General features: G+C 39.3%; 1 protein-coding gene across 1 annotated transcript; it reads left to right on the forward strand.

The window, feature by feature from the left end:
- Nucleotides 1–1,674: 1,674 nt before the first annotated feature.
- Nucleotides 1,675–13,820, forward strand: FETUB (fetuin B). Its single transcript, XM_016136261.2, has 7 exons — nucleotides 1,675–2,112; nucleotides 2,458–2,568; nucleotides 3,868–3,955; nucleotides 5,865–6,028; nucleotides 6,774–6,875; nucleotides 10,407–10,490; nucleotides 11,381–13,820. Exons 1-7 carry the CDS (start codon nucleotides 1,888–1,890, stop codon nucleotides 11,756–11,758), a joined length of 1,152 nt encoding a protein of 383 aa, XP_015991747.2. The 5' UTR covers nucleotides 1,675–1,887; the 3' UTR covers nucleotides 11,759–13,820.
- Nucleotides 13,821–15,083: the final 1,263 nt, after the last annotated feature.

Below are 15,083 nucleotides of genomic sequence, written 5' to 3' on the forward strand. Positions count from 1 at the left end.
CCGAGTTTTAGTTTAGGCGGGGGGATATTTCTTTCAATTCACTTGGAATATCTTCACTTCCAGTCAAAATCTTCATACCTCTGACCAGTTTCTTATTTAAAAACTCATGGATAGACATCCTTTTCTACTAGTGGAGCAATTCCATAACTGTATTTTGTGAGTTAATAATAAGTATTACAAACACCCTTCTTATCGTCAGATAAGTGTAGGAAATTGTGGTATAAATAGGTTTCTTCGCCTCAAAGCTTTGGAGAGCCTTTAATGTGTGTTGAAATTCTGTAAGACATACTGTAAGCTGTAACAACTTATTTGAGTTGTTCCCAAACTTATTTGAGCAGAGAACACTGAAGACAGGAGCAGGAGGTATGGGTGGGGCTCAAGGGAAGAATGAGGTGAAGCACACGTCTCATGGATTATGGTTCTACAAAATAACTTCTGTGATATCCTAAGTTAGAAGCTTCCCTCCAGTCTTGGCTCTTTTCCTTGAAAACAAACTACTTTTAGTGTGTGCGTGTGTGTGTGTGTGTGCGCGCGCGCGCGCGCACGTGCGCATGTGTGTTTAATGGGAAGTTTTTAAAGATTTTGTGTTTTGTACAGTTCTAATCAGTAGAAACTTTCTGAAACTCTTAAGTAGAAGCTGAAAAAGTAAGAGTTCCAACCAGTATATTACAGGCGTTCTAGCCCACCTACCAATCATTTTCTATCTTTTAACAATATTATTAGTGATCGGTCAGAGGAGATGAAAATGAGGGTGAGATTGAGCCAAAGCGAAGTATAAAACAGGCTTTATTGGAGTCTGGAGGAGAGGTTTGCTGGTCCAGCAAAGAGGCCAGGGAAGTCGCATGTGTCTGGGGTATAGGCGCTGTTTTTAAAGGTTTTGGCCCAGGATGTCGGTGGGGTTACAGGGCGGAGACTTTTTCATTTGGCTGATCTCAGGATGTCGGAGGGGTTACAGGGCGGAGACTTCTCTGTTTGGCTGATCTCGCCGCCTGGGAAGTCTCTGCTGTAACTTTGGTTGTGAGCCATTGGCCATTTTAGGTATTGAGCCACCTTCCCGCTGGCGTAATGGCGCCCATGAGCAACCGAACAATTGGGTTTTATCCTCCTTATGAGCTTGCTTCCACATAGCTCCAAAGAAGGAAGTGTAGATTTGGAGTATGATGTGAAAACTATTGCTATGCCATTTACTTTTTATAAAAAACTTAAATGAAGCTTTTGTTTTTAAAAAAAACAAAAAACAAAAAACTAAATGAGACTGTACAGACCACTTTCTAGCCAGACTCTAAAGTGCTTCAGGAATCTCACTGGTGTTTCATAAAGGTGATGTGGGGTTAGAGCCATTTTCCTGGTCTAAGAATGGTGAACACAGGAGGTCAGGCAGGAAGTCTGAATTCACTGAGCACCATTGGCACTGTGACCCTGAGCTCCAAGCCTGGGATAACTATTAGTGTGGCTGAGGACATAGGCTGATAGGGAGGTGCTAGGGGAGATGGCAGAGCATGCCAGTCCACAGATTCTGATTCTGGTGAAGTCTTGGATACAAACTACAATCGAATCATGACCTCCTAGGAGCCTTGACCCAAGTGTTTATTATGATATCTTGGGAAAATGGTTAGGAAACTTAAATTTGCTCACATGTACACATAAATATGAGATTGCTCAGGGGTCTAAGGTTACAAACATTGGCAAATTCCATCCAAAGTACTGACTCAGGGAAATCCACATTTACAGTTAAAGGAGTTAGAATGGGGCAATGTATTTCAAATCCTGGTCGCAGGTTCAGATTGTGATTAAAAACTACTCAAGCTGGTCTTACTGAACTCTCTATAAGCAGCCCATCCCCTCAGCTCTGTATATTGATCTGTCCTGGGTCTTGTTCCCTACAGAATGGATCTGCTCCTACTTCTGGTGCTCTGCTCCCTGGCCACGTTCTACACAGTGGAATCTCTGCTTCGGCAGGCCCTCAGGCTCTCGCCTCTCCTCTCCCGTGGCTGCAACGACTCAGACGTGCTGGCAGTGGCAGGCATCGCCCTGCAGGACGTGAACAGCGACAGAAAAGACGGCTATGTGCTGAGCCTCAACCGAGTGAGCGATGTCCGAGAACACAGACAGGCAAGTGACAGTCCCCTATCTGGGGCAGCTGTTTGCACAAGCTGCAGAGGCCAGCCAGGGAATGGGGACCCAGAGACAAATGGTGGTGGTGCTTTGCAAACTGAAAACCTGCTGAGAATGCTCTGCTCCCCTCTGCGAGGGTGAGCTATGTATGAGCCCTTATTGTTACTAGGATCAAGTCTTAATAGTATCCTACTCTGACACTTGTCCAGTGTCCCACAGTTTATAAGAAATCAAAAGCATTGCAGCCTTTGGCTCTGCCATAAACCAGAGAATTTCTCAGTCAGTCTTTAGGGGTTTCTGCTTCATGCGGGATGTGGCACATTTCTCCCCTCCTTGCCGCAGGATGATCTGGGGTCTGTGTTCTATCTCACACTGGACGTTTTAGAGACTGACTGCCATGTGCTCAGCAAGAAAGCGTGGAGGGACTGTGAGGCAAGGAGCTTTCATCAGTCGGTATGTACTCGTGTCCGGGAGCTCTACTGGAGAAACTAGATGTCCTCTGTCTACGGAGTGAAAATTTTTCAATGTGTGCCATCTTTTAAATGTCCTTTATACTTACTCTCTTGGACATGGTGCCCGGGGTGGTTATTCCAATTTCAAAATGGAGTTTAATCAGAGGAATTTCTGAGAGTCTCATTGGAGTTATGACCCCAGAATTGAAAAGTTGGCCCAAATGTTTTTCTGCTTTTAAGACCCTCCTATAGGTTCCGAGTCATTGTTTAAATTGTGAGAAAAAGATCTGAGGTGTAGCACTCTGGATGTGTTTGAGGAAGACTATAGAAATAATGAAGGGAGAGCTTTCTTACTTGTTTTATTTTGCCTATTTCATTTTAATGAACACCGGTATAAAGTTTGAGGCTGGGGAGAGGAAGGGCTTACATGGCATGGGAGCTCTCAGAGGTGCCATAGAAGGATTTCCTGAAATTGCAGAACCTAAAGGACTTCAGAACTGATCCTTTTAAAGATTACCATTGAGTCTTGAAAATAATATAGTCAGATTTCATTTGATTCTCAATTATCCTGAGTTATTTCCCTTAATTGATATGAAACTTTATGAGTATAGGATTGTTTAGAAGTAAACTATTTGATCAACATATTTTTTTCTAATCATTTAACCAAATTTGTCAAACTGCACCTATCTGATCTTAAAAAAAAAAAATAGTCTTTTTACCATGTCATGAATTATATTTGTTAAGGTGACACTAGCTGCTGTAACATATACTCTAAAAAGTATATACTGATTCCAATATGATTGAAATTTATTTCTCACTTATGTAAAATTCGAAATGAAAATTCCTGATCAGGAGAGGGGTTTTCTCCGGGAGTGACTTGGAAACCTAGGTTTTTCCACTCCATGGCTCTCGACTCTGCCACCTTCAACTCATGCTTTCTGTGGTCACCATACTCATCTGATCAAGCCGTAGAAAGAGAAGGAGCCTGGAGGATAGATTGCACATAGGAGATCTTCATGGGCCAGACCTGGAAGTGATTACGATCGCTTCTGCTCACCTTCTTGTGGTTAGAACTCAGTATATACAGTCACGCCTAACTGGGAGGAAAGCTGGGAAATGTAGTCTAGCCATGTCCCAGAAGGTTAGACTGCTTGATAATCAGCTGGTAGTTTCTCACATCGAAAGCCACCAAAATTGACCAAAAATTTTAAATTATTTAAAAATAAAATGTCCAATTTCATTTGGAGGTATTTTAAAGACTTTGTTTCACCATGTCATAAAATGTGTTTGTTGGTTCCAGGTTTATGGTCAATGCAAAGCAATATTTTACATTAACGAGCCAAGAAGAGTTCTCTATTTGCCTGCTTATAACTGTACTCTTCGCCCAGGTAAGAGAGTACTCTGATTTTATTAATTATAATAAAAGATGGAAAAAGAGTATTAAGTAGGGCTATGCCCAGAATGTATAGGGTTCTCCCATTCTACTTCCTATTCATACCAAGGCCAGGTTCTTAATATATCCAATACTTGCCTCCCCAGAAAAATTCAATTTGCACTGCTCTTCTTTCTACATTACCTGCAAAAGTTTGTTCTTGAGTACTGCATTAAATCCTGAATGTTTAGTCTGACATAAATGACTTTATCTCTACATTAGTCCCCACTCCCTTTCTAGATATCTCTGCTATTACTTCCCTGATGACACCAACTCTACACTTCATCCAACTGGATGTCTCACTATTTTCTGGACACACGTTGCACTTTTTCCAGTCTGTGCAACTTGCTTGTCCCTTTCCCTCCACTGGGGATGCCTTCCCCTGATACCCTCTGCCCTTGGAACTCATATTCATTCTATAAAGACCACTGCCAGTTCTGCTTTTCCCACAATGTTCTCTATTCAGGAAAGGAACAAGCTTTCCTGTTCTCATTCCTATAAAACTGTAACCTAACTATTCATAGAGTATAGACCATGCAGTGCCTTGATTTGAAGTCTCATGTCTTATTTCATGTAGAATATTTTATCCCTTCTTTCTCGCTATAACCACCCCCCCCCAGTTCCTATCAGGTATAGAGTCTACAATATTGTTGAATAAATGAGTAAATGAACTGAGAATGATGCTGCAACTAATGACATTTCAAATATGCCTGTGCATTCATTCTGGGTCCTTCTTTGGAAAGCAAGCATCCACCACATGGGAAAATAGGATATGGCTACTTGTCAACCTGTACGTGCTTGTGTCTCCCCTAGTGGATCTTCTTCAAGTACAGATTCTGATTACACGGATCTGGGCCAGGGCCTATGAGTCTGCATTTGTAACAAGCTCCAGGTCATAATAATGCTGCTAGTTACTTTGAGGGACAAGGCAGCAGAGAAAATATTTTATTAGCCACGGTTTCCTGGTTGTGAAGATGAAACTCACTTGAATAAATTAGAGAACACAGCTAATAAAACAGATCAGGACTCAAATGGATTGCATAGGTGCCAGAGGTGTGGGAGATCAGGAAGTGACACATGGGAAGGGTGTGAGGAGTGACAAACTATAGATATAACTTCTTCATAGTACACCCAAATACAGCCCCCTAAACACACAGTTGATCAAAGACAGTGTATTTACTCTGCAAAAACAACTTGCAGACAAGTTCTCTAACCTGAATTTTACACTGATTTTGCCACCCCCAGCTCCTCCCAGTCAGAAATTCTAGCTGTACCATTAGAGTGATTAGTCTATGCAGTTACACAGTGATCTGATGAATTGTTGCTTTCTGGCTCACTTGCATTTTCTAACCAGAGAGGATGTAATTCCGCCTTTCATGTTATTCACTCATTCATTCAACCATCATTTTCTAAGCATTTACCATGTATCATATATTATCTCAGGTGTTGGGGACTAAAAGGTGAATAAGACATGACAATAATGAAATCCCAACCTTTCAAGACACTCACCTGCTTCACAGAGGCAATGATGATGGAAGAGATCAAGCTACTAATTGAGAAAAAAGTTTTTATGTCATTTTAAACACATAGTCTATGTGTTTTTGAACAAAATTCCTAGGACAAATAAATTTGTGTCAGGTGAAAAAAATCTTGCTTTGATTTTTTTGTAAATTATGAAAGTAATACATGCTCATTGCAGAAAATTCACTACTGGCAGGTAAGTTTCATTCCATACAATGCCATCCTTGCTGAAACTGAGTATTATCTTTAGTTTCTGAAGCTCTGCTTCTGTTGTGGTCATATGATATAGGATTAAAACTTATTAATGAGTTTCGTTTTTAAACTGCTCTCTTTGACACCAACAGTTTCTCAAAGAAAGGTTCACAGAATGTGCCCTGACTGCCCTAGCCCTGATGACTTGTCAGATCCCAGAGTCCTGGAAGCTGTCACTGAGTCTCTTGCAAAGTACAATAATGAGAACACCTCGAAACAGTATGCTCTCTTCAAAGTCACCAAGGCTTCTAGCCAGGTGAGGTAGAAATGCCCAGTTATACCACTACAGTGTCTCATGACTGTTGCCATTGATTTCTAAACTGAGAGGAGAATCTTAAGGTACTTTTTTGATTAAAACCCAAAAGCCTTTCCTCACTCCCTACTTTGGTAGACCTGATGCACATTCAATCATATTTCGGTTTCTGATTTATTCCATGGTATTTCCTTTTGTTATGGGATTTGATTTTACTTCATTATCTTTAAGGCAACAATGGAAATGAATCCATAGCCTCCTTGAATTATTCTACATAGGTTCACTATTTACTGCTAAATTCTCATATCAAATTGACCACGGGCCTTTTAGCAAGTCAATTTCTGCTCTATGTTAAGGCCTGGAGTAGATATTCAATTTTATGGGCTAGAGGAAGTGGAGGCTCATTTGTATTTGAATAATGTTAATATCCATTATATAAAGAAAAGCTAATAGAAAAACTAATCTAAAAACAAATCCACATGAGGAAAAATAACCTCATCCGAGGGAAGTTTTTTAGAACCCATTCAAATCATTAAGAAGGGAAGAAAGGTATGCTGGTTATATTTTCTAAATAACAAAATCATAACACATGGTTTGATCACGGTAGGAAATATAGAGGCCACAGGAGACCTGTGTTGATAATGACTCTGAGATGTATAGTTTCTGTGAATATAATGCTGCCTAATCTCAGTCATTTCTCCACATGGAGAGGTTTGATTTCTGTTTCTCAACTCTTGTCTCACACCAGTGGGTATTTGGCCTTGCCTGCTTTGTGGAATATTTAATCAAAGAGTCACCGTGTACCAAATCTGAGGCCAGCAGCTGCGCACTTCAGCTCACTGACTCTGTGGTGAGTATTCCTGAATGTCTTCATAATTAAATATTTTTATTCACAGGTCATCTATATGTATTTATTGAAAATAAATTATGCATGAGGTGTTATGATGCACAAGATACTTTTCTTCCTCTCAAGGAGCAACCGACTAGTTAGAGATTGTGCTCGCCCAGGTACAATAATATTTTATCGTAAGTGCAATTTTCATCAACAGTGTTATGCCTTTGCAGAAAATGATCATAGGAGGTTATAAAATCGCTTCTTGGCCCTTTGGCTAAGATCAAGTGTAGAAGGCTGTAAAATATAGACAAATCTCAGTGGTCGGTGATAGTCCTGCTTTTATCTGAACAAATCCAGTTACATTTGCAAGACAGCATGGTGTTCCATTTCTTGGATCACTCTTTAAGAAGGAATGCCAAACAGGCCATCTTTCAAAAATAAATGCATCCGGGATGGGGAGGGTGTCTTGAAACCATCTGAAACACACCTGATGGTAATGCCAATTAGCACAATGAATTGTAACACAATTGGGCAAAATGCATTCAAAGCCTTTTCTCGACTTAGTTACTTATTTGCAACAACAACTTTATAAAGATATAATTCACACACCATAAAATTCACCCTTTTAAGGTATACAATTTACTGGCTTTTTTTTTTTTTACTGGTATATACAAAGAGTTGTGCCACCATCACCAGTGTCTAATTTTAGAATATCTTCATAAGCCCCAAAAGAAACCATATAGCCATTAGCAGTCATTCTCCTTGCCCCCTCATCCAAGCCCCTGGAAACCTACTTACTATTTTTATGCCTTTGCCTTTTTCTGAACATTTTATACAATGAAATCATGCCGTATGTGGCCTTTTGAATCTGTCTTCTTTCATTTAGCATGATGTTTTTAAGGTTTATCTATGTCGTAGCATGCATAAGTGCTTCATTTCTTTTAATAGTCAAATAATATTTCATTAAATTAGACAACGTGTTATCTATTCATCAGTTGATGGATATTTGAGTTATTATGAATAATGCTGCTATGAACATCTGTGTACAAGTTTTTATGCATATATGTTTTCATTTCTCTTGGGTATATACCTTGGAGTAGAATTGCTGGGTCACATAAGAACTCTATGTTTTCCCTTTTGACTAACTGTCAATCTGTTTTCCAAAGTTACTGCACCAGTTTTACAATCCCATCAAAAATATATGAGGGTTTCAATTTTTCCACATATTTGCCAATACTTATTATGGTTTTTTTTAATAGCCATCTTATTGAGTATGAAGTGGTATCTAATTTTGCTTATTATTTTCATTTTCCTCATGGATAGTGATGTTGAACATCTTTTAATGTGCTTATTGGCCATTTGAATATATTCTTTGAAGAAATGTCTATTCAAATCCTTTGCCCATTTTAAAATTGCACTATTTATCTTTTTGTTGTTGAATTGTGAGTGTTTTTTACATATTCTGGATACAATTCTCTCATCAGATAAATGATTTTCCTCTATTCTCTGGGTTATCTGTTCATATTCTTCATGATATTCTTTGAAGCACCAAGGTTTTGATTTTGATGAAGTCTTATTTGTATAGTTTTTCTTTTTTCGCACGTGCTTTTGGTGTCATATCTAAAAAACATCACCTAATCCAAGATCACTACCATTTATTTCTATGTATTCCTCTAAGAGTTTTAGAGTTTTAGCTCTTATATTTAGGTCTATGACCCATTTCAAGTTAATTTTTGTATATGATGTGTGATAGGAGGTTTGACTTCTTTCTTTTGCATGTGAATATACAGTGGCCCTAGCTCATTTGATGTATGTCTTTGCATATAAAGTGTGTCTCTCAAAAGCCTTTTGTAAACGGTCAAACAGTCTCAATTTTCTTAAGGAATAATTTAGAAAACATCTTCACCTTATTTTGTGGGATTTTTCTTTCTCACTTGTCAATGACATCTTGGGCAGATCCCATAGCTTTCTGGTTATTTTTAGTAAGAAGAATAATTTCACTTAGAAAACTAAAATTTACTTTCAGGTATGAAAAAGTTCTATTTAGTCAATTCTGAATCAAACTTCTATCTTGTATTCAATACAATGCTTTTCCTTCTCTGTAGCTCAAGCCTTACCTGGAGCTTAATAGCAAATGTGAGGAAGGTGTCAAGATCTGTTCTTTCACTCTTTCTCTCCCTCCTGCAATCTTTTGCTTAATTCTGTGTCTTCCAAGTTCCAAGAAAAATGAAAAGATTATGGAAAAGAGTACAAAGTCTTACATAACTGAACCTGAAGTCATAGTTTTCTCTTGGTCTCTACTGGCCCTCTATGAAACAGGCTCCAGCGCTGGTTTTCTCAGGTGGTACAGGTATGAATTCATCCAGAGGTCTTGTCCTAGTAGGATAATGTTTTCTCTAGCTGACTCCTTGCAACCACCCTTTTTTGGATTCAGCTTCCAGATTTTTACTCTTAAATGCCTCATGTCTATCTGGAATTCCCTTGGGTGGACACCTTCATACTACCTACGACATTCGCTTGTCCTATGGAACCCTCACACATTATTACTATGGCGAACAGTGGAAATGGGCTTCTCTTTGCTGCCCTTTCTCCTTACTCTACCATAGTAGGTTGCTTTTTCCAAGATCCTGCTCTTAGAATGCTCTGAGCACGAAGCAGATCCCAATCTCCATAGTCCATATGTTTCTAAATTCTAGGGTTCACATGTTAAGCATACCCTCAAACTCTCTCTTTGTAGTCCACTCTAGTGTCAGCGGTATATAGCGTCAATGTGTAAACAAAACAAATGAGATTCCATCTTGTGTGTAACAAAAGAGAACTTGTTAAATAACACAAAGGAATATTAGATAGCCATTATAAAGATGCTATAAAAGGATAGTCGCAATATAATTTTAAGTGACAAAAGAGAATTAGAAAATTATATGTATATTCCTATTTTTCTAAAAGAAAAAATATATATATACATAGGAAAAAAGATTAGAAGAAAAGAAATTGAATCATTGTGGGAAACAGGTATCTTTCATGCGATTACAGGTCTTTTTTAAAAAAAATCCAGATTCTAAAAAATTATTATACTTTAATAAGAATGTAATAAGAAAACAAAATTATTTTATTTTTAAATAAAAAGAAGCTGAAGGAGCTGAGAGTGGTTTCATTTGAGAAGAGTAAACTCAGATGGAATGTACATAAAGGGCTGCTGTATGAGAATTAAAAACCCAAAGGTAGAAGTAAGGCCAAGAGGTAGATGCTCTATAGATGCAGATTTCTGCTAAATATAAAGAATTTTCTTATAAGATTTGCTCCTCAAGAAGTCCTGAGTTTCCCATCACTGGAGGCAATTTAGCCTTGTTTGGCTGATTACTTATAGGAATAATCTAGAGAAAATCAGCTCAGAGCTCTTATTGTGTGGTAGTACTATAAAAATATTGATTGGTATGTGTCCACATAAGCAGAAAGTAAGTTGATTTCTATTTCTATTTACAATTATTGATAGTGGTGTAATACTCAAACAATCTTTCATCCTCTCTCTCTCTTTTTTTTTTTTAGCCCGTTGGTCTTTGCAAAGGTTCTCTGAGTCATAGAAATTCAGAAAAGTTTGTCTCAGTGACTTGTGACTTTTTTGAATCACAGGTATTTTGCAATCTATTTGTTTGTCTTCTTGAAAAGAAAAGAACAGATTATTTGCATTTTAGCTGCCCCAACCCTGCCCTCTCTTTTTATTTTCCTCAGATACCTGATCTCCACTTTACTTAGGTTGCCCTGAGGTCACACCCACAGGATAGCTGGTTAAAAACCTGTTACTTTTAGTTTTAGTCACAGTGTGGTCCTGCAGAATAAACAAGACCCCTTCAGAAACAGGGATTTACTAGTCTGGATGGTTCAGGCCTCTGAGAAAATAAATTCGGTATCCCAAAGATCCTTACCCTGAACCATAGGGAGAAGCTGTTTTCATGGAAATATCCAGCCCTTTTCCAGAAGTTTTTACTGAGCACTTACTAGGAGACAGCCTGGTATAGTTGAGAGAGTGATTAAGACAGACCACTTGGGTTTCAGTCCTGCTCTGCCACCTGCAAGCCGCGTAACCATGGGCAAGTTCTTACCTCTGTGAGTCATGGTTGCCTCATCTATGAATAGGGTTGTGACACCTACCTCCTTCAGATCCCTTTGAAAAATAAGTGAGAAGACCTGGATAAAGGGCACAGAATAAAAGGTGGCTGCTGCTGCTTCCACTACGAGGAGCAAGGAGACAGCTCACTGGGGCTTTTAATAAACCATTTACCCTTTCTGGACCATTGTCCATTTATGAATCTGTGAGACTTGCAGTCAAGCTTCTACAGGTCTTGGTTCCCCCTGGCCCTAATCTGTTGTGTTTTATAACCCTTTAACCAGAGGCCCATCCCTCTAGCTGGTCCCCCTTTGAACGTTCCATCAGGAAGGCACAGAATAGCTTAGTATGGTACCAGGCATGGCAGGGATTTCCCTTGGGGGACATTTTTTTATCAAAAGTGTTCTTATTTCAGGCTCCGACCCCTGGAGATGAAAACTCTGCTGATAACCAGAGACCTGCAAACCTATCCAACGTGGAAGAGCCCCAGCAGAAAAACACAGCCCCTACCGACTCACCCTTCAAAGCTGCGCCAAAAGGATCTGTCCAATACCTCCTTGATTTGAATGATGAGAAGCCCAAAGGTTCTCAGGGAAAAGGCCCTGTGGAGGCCTTCTCTGTGCAACTAGATCTAACCACGAATCCCCAGGGAGAAACCCTTGACGTCTCCTTCCTCTCCCTGGGGCCTATGAAGGAGAAGCTGGTTGTCCTGCCTTTCCCAAAGAAAGAAAACCGCTCTGCCAAGTGCCCAGGACCAGCCGAGAGGGCCAACCCTCTTATTCTCCCACCATAAGAACCACATAGAGAATTTCATGGGGATGCAGTGCCCCCCACCCCATGAGAAGTGGTGGGGAAGGGAGACGGAGAGTTTGATCATAGAGAAAAGCTGATAAAGTGTGTCTGTTTTACTCTTCTTGGTCTCATCATGTTGGCTAGAAGTGAAAATGGGACTAAATCCTCCACTTGTACCCTAGGTTGTATGCCTTCTATACTAGCTCAGGTCTCATTCCATGGATAAATTCCTCCCATGTCTTTTACCTCTCCCTTTCTAATGGTTACTGACTTTGAACTAAGCGCCTCTGATATAGGGTCTGCCATCCTTAGGAATGCCCTCCTCTTTATGGACAAGAGCATACTATGACTCTTTTGATTAAAATGAGATGGAAATTGAAGGATACCAAGAGACTGGGATTCATCACAGAGTTTCGCTTCCTTTATTCCATAATTATTTCAACACCAAGTATTAATCAGATATTGTCTGCAGAGCCTTCAGCAAAAAGATGGATTTTTTTTCTTACCTGTCTGAATAGGCTCCAAGCCCAGAACTTGATAAATTCACTTAGCAATGGGGGTAGATAGAAGAGACAGTTGCCTGTGGCCTGCATCTGAGACTGGGAGGAATCAGCCATCGTTCCAAGTTAGGAAGCTTTCTAGCTTCTTTAATAGTTTTGCTCAGAGAAGAAATTAGGAGCCCAGATAATAGTCATTCCTAATTTTTTCACTGAGAAAAGAACAAATGTATACAACATATATGTAATATTATATATGTAATATGTATGTCATGTATATATACATATATACACACAAACATGCGTAATACATACCAATATATACACAACTATATCTTTTGAAATATGACAGGTATTATGGGCTGACTTGTGATGACCAAAATTTATGCACTGAAGTCCAAAACCTCAGGACCTCAGAATATGACTATATTTGGATACGGGATATTTAAAGAGGTAAGTAAAATAAAGTCATTAGGTTGGACCCTCATCCAATATGACTGGTGCCCGCATAAGAAGAGGTGATTAGGACACAGATGAGCACAGAGCGAAGACCATGTGGGGACACAGAGAAAAGGTGGCCATCTATAAGTCAAAGAAAGAGGCCTTGGAAGAAACCAACCCTGCAACACTTCGATTTCAAACTTGTAGCAAACTCGAATTGTGAGAAAAACTAATTTCTGTTGTGTAAGACACCTAGTTTGTGGTACTTTGTTATGACAGCCCTAGCAAACTAATACCACAGAGAACATAGGGATTTTGTGAGTATAATCATTATCCTCCATTCTAGTAGCTGTTTTTTAGAAGAGGCACATAGGCCTTAACATAATTTGCTTAAGAGCTGTAGATGATATTTACACCATATCACTCTTATCTGCTCCCTGTAAGAAGGAAAACTAAGTGGGGTGTCATGTGGAGTCTTAAATCCTGTTTCAATCAATGTCTGGCAGGAGACACAATTTTACTCATGTTTCAACTGAAAAGACTAGTGAAGGTAATGAAGCCTTGTAGGCCTAGTTAAGGGAACAAGGGATGCTGAAGCACCTGGAGAATAGCAAGAAGGCTTTATCACTCGTCCTGAGAAGGCTGAAGGAGGGGCCTTACCCAAGCCCAGGGGAAGCTGGACCTACTGGAGAAGGAGCCTGCCACCTGCCATCTCTAGTGGAGAGATGCAGTCACTGCCAGATCCAAGTGCTGAACCAGAAAGGAGCAGGGAATGAACACTGTGACCTCTCCCTCTTTCCATCCCTTCAATCTCCTCCTCTCATTGGCTCTTTAACCCAGGAGTAAACTAGCCAGGAGGGGAGCCTGGGTTCTCAATTCACAGGAGTCTGCCTCCTGAGAGCCAGGAAGAGAAAGGCAAAGAATAAACCTGGGGGGCAAATGGGATAACCATTGTGAGTCCCATGTAGGGGATTTCCCATAGGTGTTCCAGAACACCCTTCTACACTAAAAAAAAAAAGAAAAGAAAAGAAAAAGAAAAAAGGCACGAAAGGACCCTAGATTTTGTGTCCTCTTTGTGTTGTTGTTTTTTTTTTTTTTTGGATGGACAAGGGCACCATCAACAGAGATAGAGGATGCAGGAGAAAAAGCCAATTTGATGAAGTTGCTGAGTTAACTTTATTAAATTCAAAGAAAGCATTGCCATTCACACTTACATAGTCTTTTCAAGTATCTGTCAATGTTGACTCTCTCTCTTCAAACTTTCTCAAGTGGACATTGTCCCACATTTTCCAGATCCTTCTCCTACTCTTCTAATGATTTCCCCTAAGGCTTCGGGTTCCTTGTGGACTCATCTCTTAGATGCTGTTTCTCTAGCTTTGGATCCTTGATCTTCTTTTCTTACTCTGCAAACTCCATACAGGCAAGCTAATCCTATAGTATTGCCAATAGACTCAAATGCTGTAATCATTAACCACTTGAAATCCTCGTATGCAAATAATCAGTGGTTTACAAATTGCTAACATTGATCTTATATGTTAAAACTTTAAGAGTCGGGCATTTCAAGTTATGTGGTCTAAGAGTTCTCTCTGATGAAACTTTAAAAGTAACATCTTCAACAATCAGAAGATGAACAACCCAATTTAAAAATGGGCAAAAGATTTGAACAGACACTTCACCAAAAAAGATATAATATGGCAAATAAGCATATGAAAAGATGCTCCACATTATGTCTCATTAGGGAATGGAAAGTTAAAGCAATAATACGATACCCACCTATTAGAATGGCCAAAATCCAGAACACTAACATCAAATGCTGACAAGAATGTGCATCAATGGGAAACTTTGATTCATTGCTGTTGGAAATGCAAAATGGTTCGGCCACTTCGGAAGACAGTTGGCAGATTTTTACAAAACTAAACATACTCTTAACCATAATAACTGACAATTGTTCTCCTTAGTATTTACCCAAATGGGTTGAAAACCTGTGTCCATATAAAAACTTGCACATGGATGTTAAACTCTACTCACAATTGCCAAAACTTGAAAGCAACCGAGATTCCTTTCAGTAGTTTAATGGATAAACTGTAATACATACAGATAATGGCACATTATTCAGCGCTAAAAAGAAATGAGCTATCAGGCCATGAAAAGACATGAAGGAACCTTAAATGCATATATACTAAGTGAAAGAAACTAGTCCGAAAAGGGTACATATTCCAACTCTGTGACATTTTATAAATGAGGAAACTAAGAATTAGGGAAGTTTCATAGTTTATCCAGCATCACACATATGAGAGTAACAGAGTGGAAATTCAGATCTGACTTCAAAGCAACAGCCTCTTGGTCATTCTATTCTATTTGAACTCAATTTCTTTTATGGTGTTAACC

This window comes from Rousettus aegyptiacus, unplaced genomic scaffold (genome assembly GCF_014176215.1).
Source record: "Rousettus aegyptiacus isolate mRouAeg1 unplaced genomic scaffold, mRouAeg1.p scaffold_m13_p_4, whole genome shotgun sequence".
NCBI classification, from domain to species: Eukaryota; Metazoa; Chordata; class Mammalia; order Chiroptera; family Pteropodidae; genus Rousettus; species Rousettus aegyptiacus.

Bases quoted from the DNA above. Each gene is read 5' to 3' on its own strand.
- FETUB (XM_016136261.2), top strand. From the start codon at position 1,888: ATGGATCTGCTCCTACTTCTGGTGCTCTGCTCCCTGGCCACGTTCTAC. The intron at 2,569-3,867 runs GTATGTACTCGT...TGTTGGTTCCAG, and splicing joins CAAGGAGCTTTCATCAGTCG to GTTTATGGTCAATGCAAAGC. The intron at 6,029-6,773 runs GTGAGGTAGAAA...GTCTCACACCAG, and splicing joins TCACCAAGGCTTCTAGCCAG to TGGGTATTTGGCCTTGCCTG.